Source organism: Cajanus cajan, chromosome 3, assembly GCF_000230855.2.
Source record: "Cajanus cajan strain Asha chromosome 3, NIPB_CcT2T_4, whole genome shotgun sequence".
In the NCBI taxonomy this organism is placed as follows: Eukaryota; Viridiplantae; Streptophyta; class Magnoliopsida; order Fabales; family Fabaceae; genus Cajanus; species Cajanus cajan.
The window spans coordinates 74,120,105-74,146,289 of NC_138519.1; the positions used below are offsets into that span (position 1 = coordinate 74,120,105).

The 26,185-nt window shown below is 30.0% G+C and overlaps 2 protein-coding genes across 4 annotated transcripts; one reads left to right on the forward strand and one right to left on the reverse strand.

The window, feature by feature from the left end:
* The first annotated feature begins 2,392 nt into the window (after positions 1-2,392).
* Positions 2,393-6,374, forward strand: LOC109792068 (isoleucine N-monooxygenase 1). The gene is made up of 2 exons (XM_083071273.1): positions 2,393-3,855; positions 5,306-6,374. Exons 1-2 carry the CDS (start codon positions 2,899-2,901, stop codon positions 5,936-5,938), a joined length of 1,590 nt encoding a protein of 529 aa, XP_082927399.1. The 5' UTR covers positions 2,393-2,898; the 3' UTR covers positions 5,939-6,374.
* A 10,240-nt stretch (positions 6,375-16,614) lies between these two features.
* LOC109792069 (B3 domain-containing transcription repressor VAL1) lies at positions 16,615-24,359 on the reverse strand. Of its 3 annotated transcripts, XM_083071274.1 has the most exons (16): positions 24,160-24,359; positions 23,958-24,040; positions 23,623-23,748; positions 23,041-23,079; positions 22,150-22,231; positions 21,960-22,061; positions 20,787-21,231; positions 20,570-20,693; positions 20,374-20,470; positions 20,028-20,202; positions 19,579-19,655; positions 19,043-19,459; positions 18,891-18,940; positions 18,510-18,623; positions 18,352-18,419; positions 16,615-17,649 (listed from the first exon to the last, which is right to left on the reverse strand). In XM_083071274.1, the coding sequence occupies exons 3-16, from the start codon at positions 23,724-23,726 to the stop codon at positions 16,919-16,921; spliced, it is 2,625 nt and encodes an 874-aa protein (XP_082927400.1). In that variant the 5' UTR covers positions 23,727-23,748; positions 23,958-24,040; positions 24,160-24,359; the 3' UTR covers positions 16,615-16,918. The 3 variants fall into 3 exon arrangements, with proteins under 3 accessions (XP_082927400.1, XP_020207045.1, XP_082927401.1); XM_020351456.3 differs by having other exon boundaries at positions 20,570-21,231; positions 24,160-24,358; XM_083071275.1 differs by lacking the exons at positions 22,150-22,231; positions 23,958-24,040; positions 24,160-24,359 and having other exon boundaries at positions 20,570-21,231; positions 21,960-22,112; positions 23,623-23,708.
* Between the last annotated feature and the right edge of the window lie 1,826 nt (positions 24,360-26,185).

Here is a 26,185-nt window from a genome sequence, read left to right on the forward strand (position 1 = left end):
TACGAATTTTTCGCTAAAAATTTAATCTGCAGAAAAAATAAAAAATAAATATATTTAAATTTATAAGTTTAATATTTTAAAAATTTTCAAGTCCCGCATCGATTAAAAATAAAGTAATTATAGAGTATATAAGTTGGGGCAACACTTATCTTACAAGTTGATTTGTATGGTTGAGTGTTAGGCTTATAATCTATAATCTTAGAATTTAAAAGATTATGTATCACATATTGGAGGCATGGAAATAAATGTTTCGGATGAATTCATTGTGAGCATTTGAAATTTGAAAAATTATTGATAGAATTTATAGTAATTTCTTTAATTTTTTTCGTAAAAAATATTCTTGCAAAATTTCTTGCGAAAAAATTCGTAGGAAACTTTCCTGCGATTTTTTTTTGCAAGAAATTTCGCAGGAAAATTTCCTGCAAATTTTAAAATTCGCAAAAATATATTATCCACGAAAGTATTATCTGCAGATAAAATTTCACAGAAAAATTTGTAGGAACAACGTTTCCTACGAGTTTTTATGAAAAATTCGCAGGAAAAATCGCATATAATAAAAAAAATTCTAATAGTGTATCTTGTCCCCTTACTTGTTCCTATATTTATCTCGTATTTGTCTTATGTTAATCCTTGTCCTCATCATTATTTTAAATTTTTAAAAATTTAATTTATTTTAAAAAAAATATTTAAGAATTTTGTAAATTTTACTTTGTTTAAAATTTATATTAGATGAAACTTAATTAACATAATTTTGTAATTACTACTAAATTAGAATACTTGTTTTTTTAATATTTAATTAATTTATAGATAATATGAGACAAGTAAAACACTAGTACAAAAGAGGTGTACTACGTCGAACATTTTTAGCTTTTTATGTCTGAAAACATACTAACGTAGAAGTGGGAGACGTAAATTTTACGTCGGATTCACAAAATTGACGTAAATTTACGTCGGACATTACGACATCCAATGTAAAAAAGTACGAAAAAAAATATAAAAAAAAATATAAAAATGCCAGCAGAACGGGCCGTTCTGCTTCCAGAACGAGCCATTCAGCTTCGTATAACAACTCAAAAGAAAACGCCCACTACCTATACAAATAGAACAACCAAAAAATCAAATAAAACAGATAGCCAGAGTAGCAATGCGAAGTAGAAAAGTGTTAAGGAAACCTTGATTCATATCTGAGGAGCAGCAACAATGTGCAAATGAGTAACAAAGGGTTCATCCCTCTGCAAAAGACAAAAAAAAACGATTCAGTAACAAAGGAGAGGGAGAGGGTTTAGAGAGAAAAAAATGAAAAGTGAGGAAGAGTGAATGCGCGGTGTGCCTCACGCTCTCTTATTCAAATTTGCGTCCTTTTTTACGTCGGACCCTACCAGGTCCGACGTAAAAAAGTTCGCAAAAATTACAAAAATGCCACCGCATTTTTTTTACGTCAGATTTAAGTATTTCTGACGTAAAAAAGGTGACGTAATATGCTAATTTTCCACTAGTAAAAATATATCTAATATTTGACAAAGATAAAGATAAGACACAAATTTTATATCATCAAATATAACACATGAAGTACAAACTTAAAAGTAAGATCTTACCTCTTTCTTATTGTTATACCTAATAATACTCACGTTCATTTGATTTATTGCTACTGTAAATAATAATGCACTCTTTAAACCTTTAAAACGTGAAATTGCTGAACAACTCTTGTCGACCAGCTCCCCGGATGGCACCAATCAATCTCTCTTTTTTTTCAAGCAAACTAAGGTTTTCTCAAATTAATATATCACTCCATGTAATATCGTCTTCATAATTTAGATATTTGATTGTATAATATATAAATATTACTTTTTTTCTCGAGATAATCAATGTATGCTTGATAATGAGACGTTAAGTGTGATGTCGTCTGTGTATAAAAATTTTTAGAAAAATAATTTCAACGGAAGTAATAATATTATATCTATGGGAAAGTCGATTATAAGTTGAGATTTAATCACAAAAATACTATGTGTGATAGACTTGTCTCTAAGAATAAATAACTGAAAGACCATATCTCAATGCGTGGTTACTGAGCTCAAAATTTATGTTGTTATTTTTTTGCTAAAATATAATTATTTTTTCTTATCATTTCACTAGAATTTGTTTTGGACCATAAATTTTTCAAAACATTCATTTTGAATCCTAAAAATTATTAAGTTAAGATTATCCGATCGAAATAATAATAATTTTTTATTTTAGAGCACAAATTTGAATTTCTTAAGATTAATTTAAGACATAAGACTCTTTATCTATATGAAATTCAAATATTTTTTTACTAAAATAATGTAACAAACATATTAAAAATTGTATCAAAATTGAATTCCATAAAAGAAAATTCTGGTATTAGATTTTTCAGAGCTTGGCATATTAAAAAAAAACAAAAAAAAAATCCGTTTTTGTAGTTTGTGATGACATAATTAATTACACCGATGAATGATCAAAATAATGAATTGCAACGATTATTTTTTTTTTATAAGTTCAAAATCACTTAACCTATATCACATTTTCAATCTAATTTTGATTACAAATTGCTTACATATATTTAAATTTCAAAATACCAAGAACAGGAGGTCAACATAATTTCACCCTACTGTCATGATCTAATGATTGGAAATTTCTTTTTATATGTTATTAGTTTCATAAAGATTGAAAAATAAAATTAAAAGGATTGAGAATCAAGTTTCTTTCTCTCTCTGCCTGCAGGTCGAGAAATACAGTAGATGAAATAGCTAGTATTTGGCAGCATCTCTTGCCCTTCGCTTCAGCCACTATAAATAGGCACCATGTTTTTCTAAAGTGACCACAACTCATTTCTTTGAACACAACTCATTTCTTTTGTTCATTAAAGATAATTTTTCCCATATGGGTTACTCCTTTGATTTTTTCGGGAGGCAGCTTCTATCCTTTTGGTCTTGTTTGTTTATTATGATTTCTGGCCTTACAATTATCAAAGCCTTAAGATCTCACAAAAATGAGAAACCAAAACTACCCCCTGGTCCCAAACCTTGGCCCATGATTGGTAACCTCCCTGAAATGCTTACAAACAAACCTGTGTTTCGGTGGATACATAATCTTATGAAAGAAATGGACACTGAAATTGCATGTATTCGCTTAGGAAATGTCCATGTAATTCCAGTGACATGCCCCACCATTGCACGTGAATTTTTAAGAAAACAAGATGCTACTTTTGCTTCAAGACCAATAAGTATAACCACACGTATCATCTCTAGTGGATATGTGACAACAGCTCTTGTACCCTTTGGTGAACAATGGAAAAAAATGAAGAAAATCATAGTCAATGATTTGTTCTCTCCTCGTAGGCATCAGTGGCTCCAAGACAAAAGGAATGAAGAAGCTGACAACCTTATGCTTTTCCTCTTCAACAAATGCAAAAATACGAATGATGGTAGTCTTGTAAATGTTAGGAATGCTTCTCAGCATTATGGTGGTAATGTGATTAGGAAATTAATTTTTAATAAAAGGTATTTTGGAAAGGGTAGGGAAGATGGAGGGGCTGGTTTAGAAGAAGTAGAGCATGTAAATGCCATTTTCACTTTGCTTAAACACGTTTATGCCTTTTACGTTTCTGATTATATCCCATTTTTGAGGATCTTTGATTTGGATGGCCATAAGGGCGACGTGAAGAATGCTATGAAGATCATGAAGAAATATCATGATCCCATCATTGAAGAGAGAATCAAGCAATGGAAAGATGGGTCAAAGACCGTTGAAGAGGACTTGCTGGATGTTATGATCTCACTCAAGGATGTCAATGATAATCCATTGTTGACAGTCAAGGAAATCAAGGCGCAAATTATAGTAATGCTTCACTCTTTCCCTTTCTCCATTTTATTTTTCACTCATGCACACCAACACATGCATTTTCCCATTATAAGAACTAGCATGGTAAAGAGGCATTATTTTTCAGCAAAATAGTTTTGGAAGAAGGTAGGTGCAAGAGAAAAAGAAAAAATATTAAGATTTGAAAGTAGCCGTACAAATAATTGAAAGTGAGTGTTTTGTTTATACGGAGAGTAAGTGATCTTAGAAATTATGGAAAACAAATTATAAAGATGTCTAAGAAAAATTAAAAATTAAAAATAAAGTTATCAAATAAAATATTTTCTTTATATATAAGTATAAATACTTCACGGTAAGTCCTTTGTCTATTGCGATTATGCTCCAACAACCACAACTTTTTTTAACTACTTTATCCTTTCTGTTTCGAATATATAAAACAACAATAGTAACAAATAATGTTCTTAATAAATATGTACAATGTAATTTGTGGCGGAACCAGTTAGATAGGGAATGTTCTGTCACAAATTTATTTAGTCACAGAACATGGAAACTTTTAGAAGAAAAAGTTTATATTATATTTTGCAAATTTATAGTCATTCAACAGTGTGACATGATTCTATTTTTTATCAATAAATTCATCACTTATAGAATGAGATATGGTTTCATCGCCGCATGTGAAAGTCGTAATTTTACTACAACAAAAATTAATATTACCGACAATTATTTAATAGTAATAAATTAATTATCTTTATTTTATTATTTAATAAAAATATTAATGACTATTATATAATGACCACTAAAAATGTATTTATATTACATCAAAATTTACTATTAGCGATAATTATTTATTAGAAAAAATTTAAGTCCCACATCAACTAGAAATAAAATAATTAAAGAATATATAAGTGAATGATAACTTTCACTTTACAAGTATGTTTTATAAGGTTAAGTTAGGCATATAACTTACTATTCTAAGTTGGTATTTAAGAGATAAGATAATTAAAAAAATTAAAGAATATATATTTAGAAGATAACCTTCATCTTCTAAGTCTCACATCAATTAGAAATAAGGTAACTAAAGACTATTTGTACTCATCTTATAAGTCCTACATCGACTAGAAATAAGATAATTAAAGAGTATTATAAATCTTTTCTTAAATTTTTAGTGGCAATTTTAAATGTCAGTAACAAATGACACAAAAAGTTATACACTTTTCCTGACCATTATGAGGGTCTTTACCAGCATATAGAATAATTGTCGGTAAATGTTTTAGTGACACTGCATACAATGACTAATGTGTGAAATGCCAGTAAAAGATTTTGTAGCAATTTTTATTGCCACTAAAAGTCATATTAAATATCACTAAAAGTTTATTTTATTGTAGTGTTTTCTGTTAACAAGTATATATATTAATATATATGTAATATATTAATTAAAAGTATATACACTTAATTAAACTTGTTGTAGGAGTTGATGATGGCAGTGGTGGACAATCCAACACAGGCATCTGAATGGGCACTAGCAGAAATGATAAACCAGCCAAAATTGCTTGAACGAGCCATGGAAGAATTGGACAACGTGGTAGGTCTAAAGAGACTAGTTCAAGAATCAGATATTCCTAAGCTCAGCTTTTTGAAGGCTTGCGTGAAAGAAACTTTTCGGCTTCATCCCGTTGTGCCTTTCACTATTCCTCATGTTTGTATGGAGGATACAGTGGTTGCTGATTACTTGATCCCAAAGGGTAGTCATATACTACTGAGTAGAAGTGGTCTTGGAAGAAATCCAAAAGTGTGGCAGGAACCCCTCAAATTCAAACCAGAACGCCACCTCAAGAGTGATGGGTCAGATGTAGTTATGACAGAGCCAAATTTAAGGTTCATTTCATTCAGCACAGGAAGGCGCGGTTGTCCTGGAATAATGCTTGGCACCACAATAACTGTAATGTTGTTGGCTAGGTTGCTCCATGGCTTCACTTGGACTGCACCTCCTAATGTGTCAATCATCAATCTTGCTGAGTCCAAAGCAGATATGTTTCTTGCTCAGCCACTAGTCGCAGTAGCAAGACCAAGATTACCTGCAGAATTATACCACACCAAGTGAACATGAAGCAACATTGATGTTTAGACAAATAAGGCGAATGAATCAGCTAATAGAGGATCATCATGAAATTAACTAAATTTCATGCATGTGAAGCATAAGTTAAGAAGTACTCAAAATGTTAGTTTATAAGTCGATTTCAAGCAACTATAATGTGCTATATGATACAAATGCGTTTGAACTTTCTTGTTTGTTATTAATTTAAAATATGTTAAATTGTATTTTTAATCCTATAATATTCATTCTTCTGTTTTAATTGTGCAAATTTAATCATTCAATTTTATAAAATTCATAGTTTTAAACCAATTGTCAAATATTCATTTGTTGATTGTTTAAATTTTAATATTGATCATAACAATTATTATTTAACAATGTTTAGACTTATTAGGAATTCTAAAGTAAAGGATTTAGCTAGAATGATGTGCACGACAATGTTAAATGCTCAATTTGATAAACAAAAGACATATACTAGAAAGGAGGTTGAATAATGTGTGTCAAAAACTTGCATGTTTGTGCAATGAAAAGAAAATAACTTAACAGACGAAGTGTTAGAAAAGAGTCAAATAAAGTATCAGGTATTTTTATACTAGTTTGTCTCAATCACTGAAATTATGTCCAATTCTCAATCTAACCAGATTGAGTTTTCACTAACTTTTACTAAGTTATTAGTATTCTTTTACTAAGTCATTTCTAACTCAAATCTAAGTAATCTTTGACTTGTCACTTCAAGCAACTATTCAAGTATTCTTTCAACAAACCTCTTTAGACTTAACACTAAGTGTTCTTTCAACCAAGCTTCTTCAGGCTCAAACACTGAATATTCTTTAAACCAAGTCTCTCTGAGCTCAATACTAAGTATTCTTTTCAAATAAGTATTTTCAAACTCAACATCAAGTATTCTTTTGCATAAGTACAACTCTATTTTTTGGTGTTTAAAGGCTTGATCATTTTATAGTAGCTTCAAAGAAGATGATCATTACAACAACTTTAAGTTGAACTTTCAATTTGCTTTTCAATTTATTTATTTTATCTTCTTTATTGATCCTAGAGATTATCATTAATCCATTTAATGTGAGCATTAAATGCTTCTTAGAAGAGCGTATATCTTTTATTTGATCAAGCAGACTACTTATCATCAGTTCCTTCTAAATTGAGCATGACAGAAGTAATGTTAGTGCAAATTAGTTGAAGTTAGCATAGAGCAGTCTTTTGTAAAGTCTTTTCCGTGATATCCAGGATTTTGCCTTTTACTTCTCACAAATATTTTGTCTTTTTCTTCTTTAACGTACGTATTTTGATAATTTCGAGACATCTCTCTTGTTCGATCTATTAAGAAATAACACATTAAATAAAATTTAATGTTAGTCTCATTTGGAAGTATTCATTTAATGCATAGAAACAAACGCGATATATTTCATCTAATTTCCTTTATCTTGTAAATGATATATATTTTCCACATTTTATCTGATATAATGTATCTTTTGACTTTGCTTAAAAGAAAATTTTTTATTTGTTATTATTAAAACTTCAAGGATCCAAGACTTAACACAAGATCATCTTTTGATTTAACACAAATCTTATTGAAAGTGCTAAAAAAGTTGCAAGTAAAATGGAGATTGAATGTGTGTTAGTTCAGAAATGTCAAATTAGTATAAAAATAAAACACTTTGATAAAAAATCTTCTAGTTGCATCAATCCTTGAGTTTGTCGAGGAGTCTGTTAGAATTCATTATTATTTTAATATATTATAGATCAAGCAAATAGCTCACTTAATAGAAGATTTGAGCGAGGAGAATTTTAAATTTTTGTTTAAGAATGAAAAAAGTTTAACTATAGTGACACACATCCTATAGTGACACACATCCTATAGTGACATAATATGTGTCACTAAAAACTATTTTTACCTACACAATAAATATAATATATGTTGGTATATTGTTAAAAAGTGTGAGTATAAGCTATAGTGACACACAAAATATGTTGTTAAATCTCTTTCAAAATCAACACTACTAAAATTATGTATAATTATATATCAAATAGATATATACCTATATATATTACACTTATAGTGACACTTTTTGTATGTCACTATATGTAATATTTATTGTAGTGTTTAGATCATCATGTGACTAGAACTTGAAATTATATGTTGTAAACATCTTGAAACTTTTATAAAACATAATAATTCATAATAATTCTTATGATCTTGATAGTAAAATTTTATTTGAAGAATTAATAGTCATTAGAGAAGTTTTAACAATTGAATCAAAATCAAGTTTTATGATATTTAGTATTTTGAAGACATTTAATTATTTTTCTAATACATGTATAGTTTATTGAGGAATAATATTAATTATTCTTATTACTGTTGTGTATGTTGAAAGGAGTTTTTTAAAATTAAAATTGTTAAAATCCTATTTTCAATATATCATGTCACATAATAGATTAAATAGTTTTGCTTTAATTTTTATTAAAAAAATTTAAATAATTTTGATTATGAAAAAGTTATTGATAATCTTGTAATAAAAAATATAACTAAAATTTAAAATATTAAAATTATACAATTGTAATATTTAAGAGATTAAAATTATTTAATTAAAATTTTAAAAATATAATTATGAGGATAAAATCGTAATTAAGTCACAGAAATAATATTATACAGTTGGGAGTGGTTATTATTGTTGAGGTAGAGCACACAAGAGCATGTTGGAAAGGATAATCACAACTAAAATATTTATGGCCACAACCACAAAGAAATAATACAATTGAGTTTAAGATATATTGCTGTCCATGTTACAACCACCAAACACACCCTTCATTTCTGGATTTCTTAATGCAAGCTTTCATACCCCAATCAAACAATTTTTATAATTAAATTTTGCTTCAATGTGTGATCTATTCTTCTTGATGACTCGATCAATCCAATTAATTCCAACATTTGGCGAAGTCTAACTAATCCAATCATGAATGAATGTTTAATTTGCCCAACCATGATCATAGAACCATACCCCACAAGAATTGTTGAAACTCAAATTAAAATTATCACGTTTCAAGCATGCATGCATTTTGCATAACTTCTTGAATCAATATTTTTGGCATCCTCGATAGTCTAGGCTATAAGAACAAGCTTGACTTGTCCTTTTAATAATTTACGACCAAATGATTCGAGATAAATAAGAATGTTCAATTCAACCAATCTTATTTGATCTTTTGGTAGTTAATATGGTTAAACGATATGTAAAACCCATAAGTTATGATAACCAAGATGATTAAGGCTTAATCATTGGTACGAAATTAATTATTTTTGTATTATCTAATTGATAATCCTAATTTTTTATCCATCGAAATTTGGGTCTATTACGATTAGTATAAATAATTTGTATCTCGAGATAAAGTTATTATTTATTATTCGTATTTAATACATCAAGATAGTAACTTACTTAAACGTTAGAGTATCGTTTGCAAGTGCACCCTCTTGACATAGACAAACAACTGGATCGGAGAGTGAAAAGGAATGAAGGTATTAGCAAGAGATAGAGAAGTATCTCCTAGCAAGTATAGGTATACTTTTTTAGTCTTTATGGAATACATTTTTTTTTTTTCAAATCAGTCATTGTTGTTGGTTTTTGTCAAACACCGTTTACGAGTAGTTGACGTGGCTATGAAAATCCATTAACTTTTTTAAAAAATTGCACTTTTGACCTTCTTATTTTTTAATCCATAATTTTGATCCTAAATAGAGACATTTAGCTCCTTGATTTAGAAATATGAAATTTTCATACTCTTATCAAATTAAAATAAATTAATTGTTAAGTTTTAACATTTACTTATACTTAAGTATGATATTTGAATATAAGAAAATTAACAAAAATAATTATGAAAATAAAATTAATTAATAAAATAAATATCAATAATTCTTTGAAATAAATACATATATGAATATTTTGTATATTATTTTTTATTTTTATTCATATATCTCACATTATTCAATATCTCATCATTTGAGTGATGATGAACCATCAAACAATATTAAAATTTAATAATCAATGAACATCAAATTATTGACATGACAAAAAAATTTATTTTTATAAATAGATGAACTAAATATCTTTATTTTAAAATATATAAAAAAAAACAAAAAACAAAATTAAGAATTAACAAAATTATAGAAATTAAAAGTATACTTTTGTCTAATTTTTTTCGCGTGAAATCCTAACCTGCGCATGACCACTATTTGTACAACTATTGTTGGATAATATTGAGTTTTCAACTTGTTCCTGTTTAGAAACACTCCTCTTGTTGCTCCTTCCTTGTGATCTTCTAAGTCTTCGGTGCCGACCGAATACTGTCTCCAAAGGATGGGGAGGGTACCTGCAAAGGCACTCCGACGATCAAGTAAGTGTTCGGTATAGAGCAATAAAGACTTTTATATTGGATAAAACGTACATCATTTATATCCCATCACCTGTGTATTTATAGTGACATAATTGAGCCTGGTGGGCCTTCTGTCTTAGGAGACGGGTAATACCTTGGTTAACCTTGATTTCTCTTAATCAGATGTGATAATCATTTTGTAATGGATATCCTAATGTACCATACGTTTCCAGTCAATTGACATTCTCTAAGTCTTCGGTCAAGCTGTTGGCCGAAGAGGTGTTCGGTCGTGCTCATGGTCGAAGGGGGGTTCGGCCAAGCTTAAAACCGAAGAGGGGTTCGGCCAAGCTTAAGGTCGAAGAGGGGTTTGGCCAAGCTTACGGCCGAAGAGGGGTTCGGCCAAGCTTAAGGCCGAAGGGGTATTCGGTTATGATCTAAACCGAGTGATTGAGCGTTTCCTTTTAATGTTCCTTTGCCCAGTTCTGGAGTGCTTTCTTGCCCTTTTACTGTGGGAAAAGTATTCGACTATCTCTAAGGTCGAGAAAGGGTATTCGGCCAAGTCCAAAGCCGAAGAGGTAACGTAAGTGTGGATTTCATCGGTTTAGGTGCTTCTCTCGGTAATGTATGACCGAGAAGGTGTTTACTAGTACACAACTTATGAAAGATATTTTCAAAAGTTTGATCTCTTTAACCCACAAGTACGTTGAACACGAGCACGAGCCAGCAAATTTTTTTATTTAGTATAATATAATTCCAATTAGCCACCATTTTTATTTAACATAGTACCTTTATCCATCGTAGTCCATAGCTACAATTACTTTCGAAAACTATACCATACAAAAAAGAAAATATAAAAATGTTAGATTGGAACATTATGCTTATTCTATAAAACCTTAATATGACTCTATAAGCATATATTACTTTCGAAAGTTACACAACAATTTTCCATTAATATAATACCTTTATGCATCGTTGTTATTAAACCTCACAAGCTTATTCTAATATAGCATTCATCCTTGACTCTAAGGGGATATTAGGTAAGGGAGAAATTTTTTCATATCTAGAAATCATGATTTCTAAAAAATTACAAATTTTGATAATCATAATTTTTAAGAATAGCTAAATTATGTTTGATTACTTATAAAAGTTTATAAGAATATTTATATAAGACTCCTAATAATTAAAGATTTTCATATTTGGTTACACTACTTATATTCTTGAAAATATAAATATTTTTATAAAAATATATTTTATTAAAATAAATGTATTAGATATATTTATTTACTTGAATCTTATAACAAATATGACATTAAACTATATTTTAAAATTTTAAAATTTATAGTTAAAATTATTTAAATACAAAATTCAACAAAAAAAAAATAAATAAATAAAGAAAAATGTTACATAATAATTAAGAAGAATAAAATATATATATATATATATCATTAAATTAATTAATTAGTTAAAAGTGTTAACAAATATCATTAAACTATAGAAATAAAATATACTTTAATAATATTATTAAAATTGACAAGATCAAGAAATAATGAAATATAAGAGAGAGAGAGAAAGAAATAAATATATGTAAGGGAGACGGAGAGAGAGAGAGGAAGAAATAAAAAAAATAAAAATAAAAAAAGAGTGGGGGGGAAGAGGGGGAAAGAGAGAGAGAGAGAGATAGAGAGGGAAGGAGATGGAGAGGGAGAGAGGAAGAGAGGAGGAGTGAGAGTGGGAGATAGGGAGAAAAAGAAATAGAAGAAGGGGGAGAAAAAGAGAAATAGAAAGAGAAAGATTTAATATTTTAAGAAAAGAATATTGTAATTTTTTTATATACATTAAATTTTCTCCCTAACTCAAAAATATTAGATTGTCACATTACCAACCTTTTTTCAACATAGTTAATGGTCAAACAAATTGGGTTACATAGCCACACCAGCTAATCATAAACAACGTATGACAAAAACTAACCCTAAATACTGAATAAAAATAATGACAGGGATTGATTTGGAAAAAAAATTGTTCTATAGGGATTAAAACATACTATTTTTAATAATAAAGACTAAAAGGACAAGTACGTTCATCTAAGTATATATCAAGACTAAAAAGATAATTAAAATATGAATATTTTAATGTTTAAGACAAAAGATTAAATTCTTGTGCGCATTTTTGAAAAGACAAATAATTAGGAGAGAGAAATAAATAAATTTTTTTTTTTGAATTATTATCATATCTCTAAAATAAATAATTAAAAAATAATAATTTGATTTTTTGTTCAAAATTTATGGGAAGTTACTAATATATTCCATTTAAAAAGAATGTGAGAGTATCAGAATATGTTCACAAATCTCATTTATTCATCTCATCCTCATGAGATATTATGTAAATACTAATTTATCAAGTTTAAATATTATTTTGGTCTAATAATATCTAAAGAAACTAAAACATGACAAAATAAGGATTAAATTATCTTAATAATAATTAAAATACCGATAAAAAAAATACAAAAACTTTACTTGAATAAATAAAGTAGTGCAATTTACAAGTTTAAATTTTATACGATAAGATATTTTTATTTCATTCATTGAATATAAACAGAGTAGTGAGGCAATAAGATGGGTGACATGCAAGTATTATAGTATTCATACTTACCCTCATTTGTATTAAATTTTACGAGTAAATCTCCACTTTCACTCCATACTCATTATATAGATTTTTACCTTTTTTATTGAAGGTATTTTTTATAGTTACCTGTAAGATCTAGGTATATTTTATCATCCTAAAAAGGGGTAATATCAGAACCTAAATAGAATGTTAATAACTATAAAGACTAAAAAAATAAAGTCTATGAAACTATAAAATCAAAAAGATAATTAAATCAACACAGATGAATACATAAGAAGTGTTGTAGTTTAAACCTAACTCATTAATTGTTGTAGTTAGGGCTGGGTACATGAGTCAATCCAACCCATTTAAAGCTGAACATGTGAAACATACACTTTTAAAAGACCAAATAAGTTCGATCTACAAAATAAATGATCCTTTTCTTGATCCATATCCGCCCAACAAAACCATGGTTGAATAGGCAAACCCATGAACTCAATAACAACATTGAAAAAGAAAATTCTTCCTTTTTTATGCCAAAAAAAAAAATAAGGAAGCAATACTTGACATAAATTATAATAGCTGTAACATATAAAAGTTTAATGTGTTAAAGCCAATGTTAAATTGTTCAGGCAGTGCCTGAGTTCAACTCTTGACAAAAGTAATTCTTTGTTAGACTTTACATACTTCTTAACTAAATCACATTAGTCTAAGACAAAACCTTAGAACATTAGTGTAAAAACTAAAAATAATATAAAAATTTACACATTAAACTAAAATATTAAAGTATTAACATATTAAACTTACATATTTAATCTAAAACATATATATTAAAATAAAAAGAATACAATATCTCACAAATTAAAAATATTATAAATTTAATACATATTAGTTATACTTATTTAGTAACATAGAACTAGTGCAGCTAGAATACTTTTGCGTCTGAATTTGGAGATATATTTGCCATGTGAGAAAATTGTGAAGAAAAAAAAAAAACGTGCACATTTTTGTCTCCCCTTCAACCACTGCACAAACTATAGTTACAAGATGTTTCTATTATCATCTAACAAACTAGCAATTAATAATACGCCATGATTTTTTTCAATACAGTAACGTCCAAAGTATATTATATAAAACATTCCTTGTAGGTTCGTGAGATTGTCAAACTTTCTCTTTATCTTTATCCTTACAATATAATTTTTTTTTAATTTTTAAAAAATATTACACTAACATTCTCTTAATATATATTGTATATTGTGAGATTTAAATCACTTGTCTCCAGTCCTCTCCCTTTAATAAATTCTGCTCCTTCAACCAAAACAGAAACCCATGAAGATGCCAGCAAGCCATGAAGGTGCTGGAAGATCTTGGAATTGTTGGTTAATTCTAGAATGTTTTAAGTTGGATAATAGAGGCTGATCATGTATATCATTATATGTGTTTGTTTTATTATAAATAATGGATTATTAATTAGAGCGTGCTAGTTGTTATTTATATCTAAATTATTATCCATTTTTTTGGAATCTTTAAATACAACATAATTTGATATTACACAAATTCAAATTAATTTTAATCAGGGTAATATAACTTTTTAGTTATTTTATACATGTGGATTTTGATACCTTTGTATCTTTATATATATTTATATAAATATTTGTTGATCGATAAAAATAAAATGAAAATTAAAACATTTAACTCGTTTAAATAAGGCAAAATACTTAATTTGATCTCTTATAATAATTAATAGCTTCAATTTCGTCCTTCTATAATTTTTTGTTTCAATTTGGTCTCTAATAATTTAAAAAATGTCAATGTGGGACTTTCCGTCCAAATTTTGGATGCCACGTAGATACTTACGTGGCATGTTTCCATAGTCCTTCTTTAATGAACCTGAACGACCCATTCTGAAACTAGAACGACCCGTTCTGAAACTAGAACAGGCCGTTCTGATCCCACTCGTTGTGTGTTAATTTTGTAACTGAAACGCCCGTTCCGGATACAAATGCAACACACAACGAGTGAATCAGAACGGCCTGTTCTGGTTTTAGAATAGCTTGTTCTGGTTTCAGAACGGGCCGTTCTGGTTTAAGAACGTCCCGTTCTGAATTCAGCACGGACCGTTCTGGAATGCCAACCAGGATTGATGTTTAAATTTAAGTGTTACATTTCAACAAAATGTTCAACAAATTGTAGCAATGTGGTTCAAAGATTGAAAACAAAAATTCATAACATAATATAAATTCAAATATTAAAATATGCACCAGAGTTGATTTTTTCATCCTTATTTTTATCATTGCCCATATAAATAATAAATCAATTAGGCGTAGTTTACCGTCTGAGCCGCCACGAACTAGAACAGTAGATGCAATAAATTTATGCATAATTTTAATAATAGCATGACGAATGTAGATGAATTGCATTAACCAACCTCCCATTGTGTATCCCAAAACATGTATGAACTAAATGATCTTAGATTTTTTTTTCCTTATGGTTTAAAATCCAAAGATACCATTAAATTCCTCCAAATTGAGACGATACTCTATATTAAAAAGTTTAAAGAAAATCAATCCTAGTTCATAATTGCCCCAGTTAAAATTTCAATATGGAGAGAACTAAGATATTCAAAAATAATCTTTAAATCTGGAACGGTCCCTTCTGAAACTAGAACGGCCCGTTCTACTTGCATTCTTTGTGTTTTTTTTAAAATTTGGAACGGACCGTTCTAGATGCAAAATTAATACATAAGAAATGCGAGTGAAAAGGGCCTTTCCAAATCATTAAAGAAGGGGAAGAGGAGGCATGCTACATATACATCTACGTGGCATCCACACTATCACCTTTAACGCCATTTATAAAATTTAAACGAAAAATTCCACATTAATATTTTTTAAATTATTCAGAACTAAATTAAAACAAAAAATTATTGAGACTCAAAATTAAAATTATTAATTATTATAAAAGACTAAACTAGATGTTTTGTCTTTAAATAAATTTAACGGAACATTATTACCAAGCCGAGATTCGTTGTGAGAACTGCCTCCAATCTCGAGGTTATTGTAAACTTTAAAATCTGATGTCTTTCCACATGCACCACTTAAAAGTCCAAGACAAATTATCAAATAGACTATTGGACTCTTATACCATATACAATATTAGATGTTTTATATTTTGCAATTTAAGAATTTAAACATTCGTGTAATTCGTTTTATGTAAAAGGAAACTATCCTTAACTATAATTGTAATAATTTCACCAAAAGTTGTAATAAAAAATAAAAAAATAAAACTAAATTTTCGATTGCTAAATAAGAAACTGTAAACAAAAACACTAATTTATCCCAGGTAATCATCGATTCCAAGGAATCATAATTACTAGCGTGAAAAAAAAAAACATGATGTGCCTCAGTGTATTTTTTAAAAATAAAATAAAATAAAAGTAAATGCTTAATAATTATTAGAGAATCAGAACAGTTTTTGGACAGTTTTAATTGTAAGGGAATTTTCTTAAAAAATAATAGACAAAAAAAAAGTAATTTGATAGTTGGTTATAGAAACACAATTATCAATAAAAGAGACAATACCCTTATTAATAGTATAGATACAAAACTAAATGTTAAGGTTATTGCGATATATTTTTTCTTTCTCATTCCTCATTCAACATACTCCATGCAAAAATATATTCATCAAAATTAGCAGAGACAAACAGATTGAACATGTAAGCTTTTTCCTATGTTTCATTCATATAACCGACAACAAATACATTGTCAAAGAAGAAATGTGCACGACCCACTTCCATGAAGAGAAAACTTCCAAGGCAAAGGATACAAAAAATTACATTATTTTTTTTTTTATATAAGAAATAACTTACATTATTTTTTTTTTATATAAGAAATAACTATCTTTGACCACCCTTTTGAAAAAGAAAGCAATATATATACTGTATGATTGCAAGGAGAAATATAAAAATTCCAAAAAAATAAAAACTGATTAAATATAAAAATAAATAAATTGTCAAGGAAGATTGTTTTGACTTTGATTGGATTGACTGTATACCTCATCTCTTTCTTGGTTCCACACAATGGATGAAAAGCATCTTCCATCAGAGAAGAATCTCTGACCTTCTCCATTAGATTGAGTGTGCAAAGAAGAATTCTGGCCACCCTGCACTTCATTATCAAAGCTTCTTAGGTCATTTTGGTTCATAAATTCCCTTACTGAATGGTTTGTTGTTGTTGTTTCAAGAGGAGTAGACATGTCAAGTCCTGTGACATCCACTTGCATCATGTCTTCACGGTTGGGATGAGAATTCAGATCTATCTGTCCACCACTGGACTCACCCACTTCAGCTTTCTCCAAAAGGCTTGCATCATCTCTTGATGCTCCATTGGTATCTGACTCATCTTTCTGGAGAACTTGTTCCTTTTGAGCAGCATCTGCTTCGTGTTCAGACTGCCGTTTCTTCTTCCTTAGCATGAGGGTTTTGAACCGGCGCTTCACGGTCGTGCACACGTTGCATGTGCATGTCTGCTCGTGTTTGCCCTTTCCGCTTGGGGGCTGAATGCACACGATGCAGGAGCAGCCAGGGCGGTGTCTAGGATGTTTGGTGGTGGCTCTGGCTGATGATTCGGCAGTGTCGACGAGATTTTCTCCTAGAACTGCTGCACTGGCAAGAGCGTCCAAGCCAGAAGGCTCATGTTCTTGGATTGACTTGCTGCTTTCTACAACTCGTCGCTTCTTAAAATCTGGGAAGCATTGAGCAAAGCAGAAACATTCAGGAATTGGTATGTTGTATGCTAACCATAAAAGAATAGTAAAACACAAGTATAGGCCAGTTTTGATAAATTTCTCCAAAGGTACCTCTAAGAAAAAAAAATCATAAGGTTAAAAAAAAGTTTTTGGAAAAGCTAATATAAGAGAAATTTTATATATTAACTTGCATAAGCTAATTTTAACTTGTGAAGGAGCTTATTTATTTTCCCTTCTCATGTTTCTCTCCTTGAAGTGCTTATGGAAAAATTTATCAAAAGAGGCTCATAGTCCAATCAGCTAGATCAAAGGGAAGGCACAAAGTAACAGCAAATGAGGACTCTTTTTTGGTTTTGGAAGTAAAATTGTGGCCTAAGTGGCAATTGAGATTTCCACCACCAAAACTATCCACTACAAACATGATGTGAAAAATGAAAGACTTCACTCAAAACATATACGGGTATAAAAACCAAACTGCTTTACATGAACCTAAGAATAGAATTTGACTAGCATTATATTAATGCTGACATCATTCAGCACATCCACATAATGTTATGATTTATGAATGCAGAACTTGCATAGACATATTATATATTTAGAACATTCAATCAGTTGTACAGCAACAAGCTCAACCTCAACCCAATCACAAACAGGGACAGCCGCAGAGCTTATCCAAAACAGGGATATAAGGATCACACCTTTGTTGGTTTTCAGAAGATTTTCCAATTCCCTTGAACTTAGTTCCTCTGCTGCAGAGCATGAACACCTAAAAAAATGTCCACAATAAGAATTGTAAATCATTTTATCTCATACTTTCTCAATAAAAAAAAGTGGCCTTAAAATAATATTGGAGCACCTGATTGAATCCCAAACATTTTCAGAACATGTCCACTTCGGTGGAAGAAGAGCATCAATGGGCAGCTTTCGCCATTTAGAGCAATCATCACATTGAGCCCATTGTTCCTTCCCCCTGCATAACAAGTTGAAAAATTGCTCACATCAATATGACATGTCTAAATACTTTTCTGGAGAATAATTAAGATCTAATGCCTAATTCCAATATAAGTAAAATTCTTGCAACAGCCGCCATGGATCCAGAAAAATACCAAATGGTTGTCAGATGGATGAACAAATTCAAAGGTAAGACCAACTCCAAGTGATAAACAAGTAGTAACTAGTTAAGACTTCCTACTTTACTGAATACAACGCCAAATATGCGAAAAGGTTGGATTCTTACCCAGATGAACAGGCACTGAATATAGTTCTCTTTCCAAAAACTGGGGGTTCCTAAATGAAATGAAGCACATAATACAACACATAGATTAGCCAGGGCAACAAAATTTGAACAAAATTCTCCAAATTAATGACTGATTTTACAGTTTCACTTACATCATATTCTTCAAATATTTGGTCCTCAATTGTGACAATGCTTGGCTTGACACTAGGAGGAGGACGAAGCAAATCTTGTGCTTCTTCCCATGTAAGTTTCAACTCCATAGCATCTACATTATCAATTAGCAACCTCTTACTTTTAGGCCCAATATTGCGAGTCCTCTTCTTCTCTGAAACTGAAATTTGTTGTTGCACCAAACTATTGTTTGTCATCTCATTATTTTCAGTTTTAAGCAACCCAGCAGTTCCAGTACCCAAATGCAGATGTTCTGTATGCTCATCTAAGTGAGGTTCCACATTCCCTGTCACTGAATGGAGAAGATCGGCATGATTACTTCCCGATGGCAGATTCTCAGTTCCAGCAGAAGAGGAAGTTCCCTTGGTTGAATTAGATGGTGCAGATGTGGAGGCATCCTGTTTAAACAATATCCTTTTAGCATATTAACCAACAGGGAAAAATAAAAATAAAAATAAAAATAATAATGTATTATTCAAAGAGGCCACAGATAGTAAAATGGAAATTTTGTGTCAACCTGTGTATCCGTAGAATTTGATGCCTTTCTGAAGCCCATAACAAGTTTGCCTCCAGGATCTATCCGACTAAATGTTACTGCATAAAAGCATCATATAAAAGAATAGTAATTTCAGATTTGCATGACATTAGACTCAGAATATCTGAAGTTCAAACCGATAAACTATGTATAACAGATCAGTTCTACAAGGCATGACTTCTTCCATTTGTCTTAAAAAGATCATCGGAATAATATCAGTAATACACAACCAGCCTGTATAAGGGTCATATGAAACAATGATTACATAAAAACTATACAATATTTTTTTCTTGGGTAGTAAAAAATTATAAAAGAATATATATTGCTGCAAAAACATGTATTTTTATAAAATTTGACATAAATCAAAATTCAAGTACAAAATTGCAATGCAATAGGTATGTGCAAGGTTTATTCCCTAGATTGATTCATACCAGTATCGCCAGCTCGTAACTGCATGGACTGTATGCAAGGGGTCACGCCCTCCAAAACATACATCCTACTGTTGTTATTAGGCCAAAATCTGAACTGAAATTTCCAGTCATTCCCCTTCACATCTTGCATTCGCAAAGGAACACCTTCAGATTGTGAAATATGAGGAAAATATGCCTGCAATTCATATGCCAGTTTGTATGATGCTCAGCAATTACAGGATGAAGTGATGTTTCAATATTTAAAAATAAAAAATCTGCAGAAACAGAGAGTTCCATAGACTCATACAGAGATAACAAAGCAAGCACATAAAAAAGTTAACAGAGAAAACCAAAACTCCAAAAATACCTCAGCACAAGCTTTTGGGAGAACAAGACGGCCAATTCGACCTGCATCACTGGCACTCAACACCTTCTCAAACAATGGCACTACAGTGGATTTCAAACTGTTATAACATTAAGGAAAACTACTGATAAACCAACTTTATACTATCAGCTTTTATTATATATATTCAAGACAACCAAATAAAAAATATAAAGGATACTCCCCAGCCAATCGCTCCAGCTCTTGATCAGTAATCCTTGGCCAGTATCGAGGAAGTAACTGATTCTTCCCCCTTCCATCAGCAGGCGGCCGAGCAACGCGTGATTGAGAAATTCTACCTTTATCTGTTTCCACACTTATGGTAAGCCCACTCTTTAACGGTTTGGGGAATATAGGGCGAGATCTTTGCCCTTGATGAAAGGGAGGAGATGTTTTACCATCAAGTCTTCCTTCTAAAGCCTCTCCAACAGAAGGCGGGACAGAGTTGCTCCCTGATGCATTTCCCAGATACATACTCAACGATGGCTGTGAATTTGATTCATGCATGTTTTTAATCTCCCAGGTTGACCTATTATTTTCTAATGTGGCAAATGTTAATGACTGAACAGATGGTTTCATCACATTTGAAAATCCAACATCCCCTTCCCTGAAGGAACACTTAGCTTCTTGGTTGTTTTGCCCACACCGTGGAATTATGCCATCTCTTTGACCATGATTCCAACGGCTGGATTCACTGGCTTCAACAATTTTGCAGAATTGCATAAGTTTTCCTTCATCAACACTACCCGCAAACAGTCTTCCATCAAAATGGGCAGAATGTCGATCACTTGCATTACTTTTTATCGATGAAACTGACCCATTTGGATTTTCAGTATTCCTCATCTGCAGAAAGACACCAAATAAAATGAACCTTTGAAATTTTGTCAGAGAATAAAAAACACAAAACACCTAATTGAAACCTCTTCAAAATTGTAGCAGCCAACTACATGCCTCAAATAACGGCACTAACAGAATACCAAGGCATGGGATCAATAAAAAGAAGTAACAATATTCTGAACATAATTAAAAATAATAATATATAGCAAAAGCTTGCAGTAATACTAACGAACATTTTTGTATAGGAGTCTTTCAAATCAGAAGCATATGCATGCATTCCATACAGATGACGGGTAAAAGTATGGTGTCAAACATATGGGTTCTTGTACAATAACAGAAAAAGCGCAACTAATCAACATTACTAAAGTAATGCCATTGCTTGAGTATGATATCCAAACCCATACATTTAAATGCGACATAAAAACATAATACAAGAACCAAAAATCTACACATTTAAATAGCCGGCAACCATTTTAATTACAAATTCTAAGAGACAATAATATATCATTAAAACAGTAAAAAAAAAAAAAAAAAAAAAAAAAAAATACTAGAGACCAATATTGCATTCAATGATGTGATGAAAATTTAGACAATGAGTTAAAGGGAGATTCCAGAAGCAAGATTTAGCAACAAATGATATGATACAAAATAAATCATATTGCATTAAACAGAAATTAAGTATAAATTACTGACACAAAACAAAATTTACGCTAAAAAAATCCAGATAAACTTACCATACTAAGTTGGGTAGTATTTACACAGCTAACACAGCCTATACCACCAAAGTCAAGATACTCGAACAAAGATCTAGATACTACGCATCCACAGTGGATAGGCTGACAAACCAAATCAAATAGACTTCAATTGCTAAGGAGAGAAAAGAATGCCTGAATAGAATTAACACAAAAATAGGTTATTCTTTACCTTGTTGCAAAAGTTACACTCCCTCCAACCATTTTGTTGGCGGTGGAATTTATTACAGAAAACTGAATTGTCCTGGGAAGATCTAAAGCACGTGGAATGACATATTAAGGATTTCCAAGCCGGAAATATATAGAATCAATAAATGAATTATTACTAAACAAAATACATGGCTAAATTATCAAACATATAACAGAGGGAAGATATGAGCAAAGGAAGAAAATGCTACATCACCTACGGTAAACATCAAAAAGAAAACTAAACCTAAGATCCATTTGAATTAGCGAAATTTTTCGTAGGAAAGATATCCTCAAAAGTTTAAGGTACACTTCAGAGTAAGGTGTGGAGCTGATCAATAATCATGGGAAAACCTTTTTTTCATTACAAAATACAAGATCTTTAGAAAAGAATAAAAAAAATATGGATACAACTTATTGATCAATAATCACGGGAAAATATGATTTTCACATTATTTACTACCATTTGCGCTCAACTCTTTAACATACACCCTTCACTATCGAGGAGCAAAAATTCAACCATTTAGGAAGAAGTTACTTCACAGGAGAAGCAAAAAAACACAGCATTAGAATCACAGCAGCTAGGTAGAATTTTATGAAACTATCTACTAGAAAAAATAAAAGTGTAAGAAACATTTACTAAAAAAACCACTAAATAGAGTCAGCTAGAGACATATACATTAGCATACATCAGACAATGAGAAATAAAATGTTTTTGATAGTAACACCTATGACAACAATTACTTATGGTGTTATGCTAGAATAGTAGAACATTAATAAAATATCAAGTATGAATAAATCAAGCCTTTATTACAATTAACATAAGGGAAAAAGGCAAAATATTTTCCACATTGGATAACCAAATTATGACACTTACAATGGGTCAAGGGTGTCACCCTTCCACTCCTCCATAAATCTAGCATCAGAGAAAGAAGACCAAAAATTAGTCAACAAATTATATGAAACGAAATTAAAAATTAAAAATATATAAATTATTTTTTACTATAACAATTAAGAATTCTTATTTCACAATCCTTATGACCAGAACACCCTTGCCAAGTCAATCTCTAGAAATATTTCCCAAATTAGCTACATTGATCCTCATCCTCAATCAACAATAACTTCGTATTGCCATTGAATTAGTAATTAGTATTACATACTATAAATATTGTCCTCTGAATGGTGCACTTAATGTTATTCTTATTCACGTCAATGCAACTTGGACGCCAGAAAATCCCGGTAAGGGGCAAAAAAATAGGACCAAACCTTACAAATACAATTGAAACCCCCACGAGATAATATACATCAAAATCAAAACCCAAAAATATCTCTGATTTCGAAAACAACATCAACATGAACGAGTCCCAAAATCACAAATCCCCAAAACTACCCTTACAGAATCCAATCAGCTCAAAATTTGCCAATAAATGAAATTCAAAGCAAAAGGACTCAAATTTACCCGCACTTGCAGCACAGTTGGGCGAATCCACCAGATCGCAGAGTCCACCCCTTCCTCCATTCATGAGTGCACGAACCATTCACAACGCAAATGTCGGAACCCATCAATCCAAACTCCAAAATTCCACTACCAAATACACACAGTCCAAATACCCAATCAGCATCAAAATCCCTAAAACAAATATTAAAACCAAAAAATAAAAAACAAACTTTTGACCCATTACTCATAAAAGTCACCATGAACCCACATATACCCATGCACAAAGTTTCAAGATTCATAAAAGGGTGATAAAAAAAAACAAAACCCCAAAACGAAAAAACAAACCTTTCCCTCACCTGAAAAGAGAGCGATTAAATGGGTCATTCACATGAACAAAAAGAACCCAACTTTGCGGTGCTAGCTGTCTAACCCCTCAAATCTAAAAAACCAGAAGCATCATCTGTTACATTAGCACTCAGCTGAAGAAGAACAGAGACAAAGCAATGAAGAAAAATAAAGAGAAACCACTGAAATCAGAGCAAGGCAATGGAAATTGACCTGAAATTTTAGAGAGAGAAAAATGAGGGCGTGTGTCTCTGTAGAGAGAGAAAACGAGGAGAGAGAAAACGAGGAGAGAGAAAGGGTGAGGAGAGAGAGTGTGTGTGCATGCAAAGCAACAGATGCATAAAATGCATGCACGACACTTGAAGACATAACAACAACACACACCACCGCTGATCACCTTAACGCACACACACAAGTCGTTCGTTTTTCTTTTCTTTTTACTATGTTTTTACTTTGGGGACAGTGATATTCTCACCTGCGGGTTTCGGAGGCGTCTCTTTTGCCATTTTCGTTGCATTTGTGTCAGGTGAAACATGTATCCGTGCTCGCACATGCGATTTGGGTAACATTTCAAAAATTAAGTTTAAATATATTTTAATCTTTAAATTTAAAATAAATTTAACTTTGTCCACTAAAATTAAAAACAAATTACTTATAATTTTTAAAATTTTATTTTAATCTTTCAATCCTCAATAACATAAAAAAATTAAACAATTATATAACATTAATTAGATTTAATGTAAATTTTATATGATAATATTTAATAAATTTTTTAACAAAATTTAAATATAAAAGTTAAATAAATTTTTAAATTATAAAAATTTAAAAATTAATTTTTAATTTAAAAAATTAAAAATAAATTTATCTTAAATTTAATTGATTAAAAATATATTTAAATATAAAAGAATATAAAGAAAGAAAAAATATTTAGCACATTATTCTTAATTTTGGGTTGTTGGTTAAAGGATAAAAAAAAATTAAAATAGAATTATTAATGATGGACGATGAGGCAAAAAGGTTTTAGTTGTGAAATCCACGTGAAAAAGTTAATGCTATTCATTCCACACTGTCGTATGTGCTTGTTCTTTTAGGAGCTTTTGATTTTACTCATTACACGTAATGTTATTAGTTATTACTACGTTCATACACGCATATTCTTTAATTTTTTTAATATAATTTGTGCAGTATTACAAAATTCATAATTAAAATTTATATATTAATTTATTAATATTCTAGCATTTCAAAAGTTAAAAAAAAAATGTTTGATTAATCAGGTATCCAACACTTTTCCAAACATGTAATTTGTTTGGGAATCCATATTTGGTCACTTGCGGATAAAAATGAAAATAGGTTAAGTTAGATTTTAAATATGAGTTAATCATTCATACATTGTTAATGTAAAGTTTTTTATATTGATAATCAATTATATCTTTTAAATTATTTTATTTTATTTTTATTTTATTAAATAAGCAACTGACATAGTACTATTAAAAGATATGATTAGTTGTCGGTATAAAAAAACTTTACACCGACAGTATACAGGTGATTAACTCTTTAAATATATAAATTAGATTTGTTTTATAAAATTAAAGTTTAAATTTAATTTCTTATTTATGATAATTTTTTTATACGTCTAATTTAACTTTTAAAAATCTTATTTGATTTATTAGTTTACTTAAAAAAAATATTTTATATTAAAAATGTTAAATAGACTAATAAATTTAATTTTAAACAAGTCGACAAATCTATTTTTTTAATTTGTGTGTGATAGAAGAATAGTTTATTTTACTATTATTAAATTTTAGAGTTTAAAATAAAAATCAAAATAAACTATTGTAAGAGGAACAACTCATATATATAATGTACATGTTAGTGTACACTCTTGTACAAGTTATGATAAAAGAAAATAATCTTATCCAAAAAAGATATTCTAAATAACTAACTATGAAGATGAAGGAAAAGAGTAGACAAAGATCAACAACTAAAGCTTCTATTTTCGATCTTTTAATTTCATACAAATAGGGAATGTAAAACATTTAAGTGTAGTAGAAATGTTAAAAATATTGTGACATTGTGTTGTGTGTTGAGTGTTTTATATATTACATGTTGTGTGATATAAAGCTCTAAGGATTAAAGAATTCTTAGAAATTTAGTTGTTTACAATTATTTTGTATTGAGGTCAAATTTAATCAAGAATGGAGAATGTATATAAGATTTTCAAAAAACTTGAAATTCATAA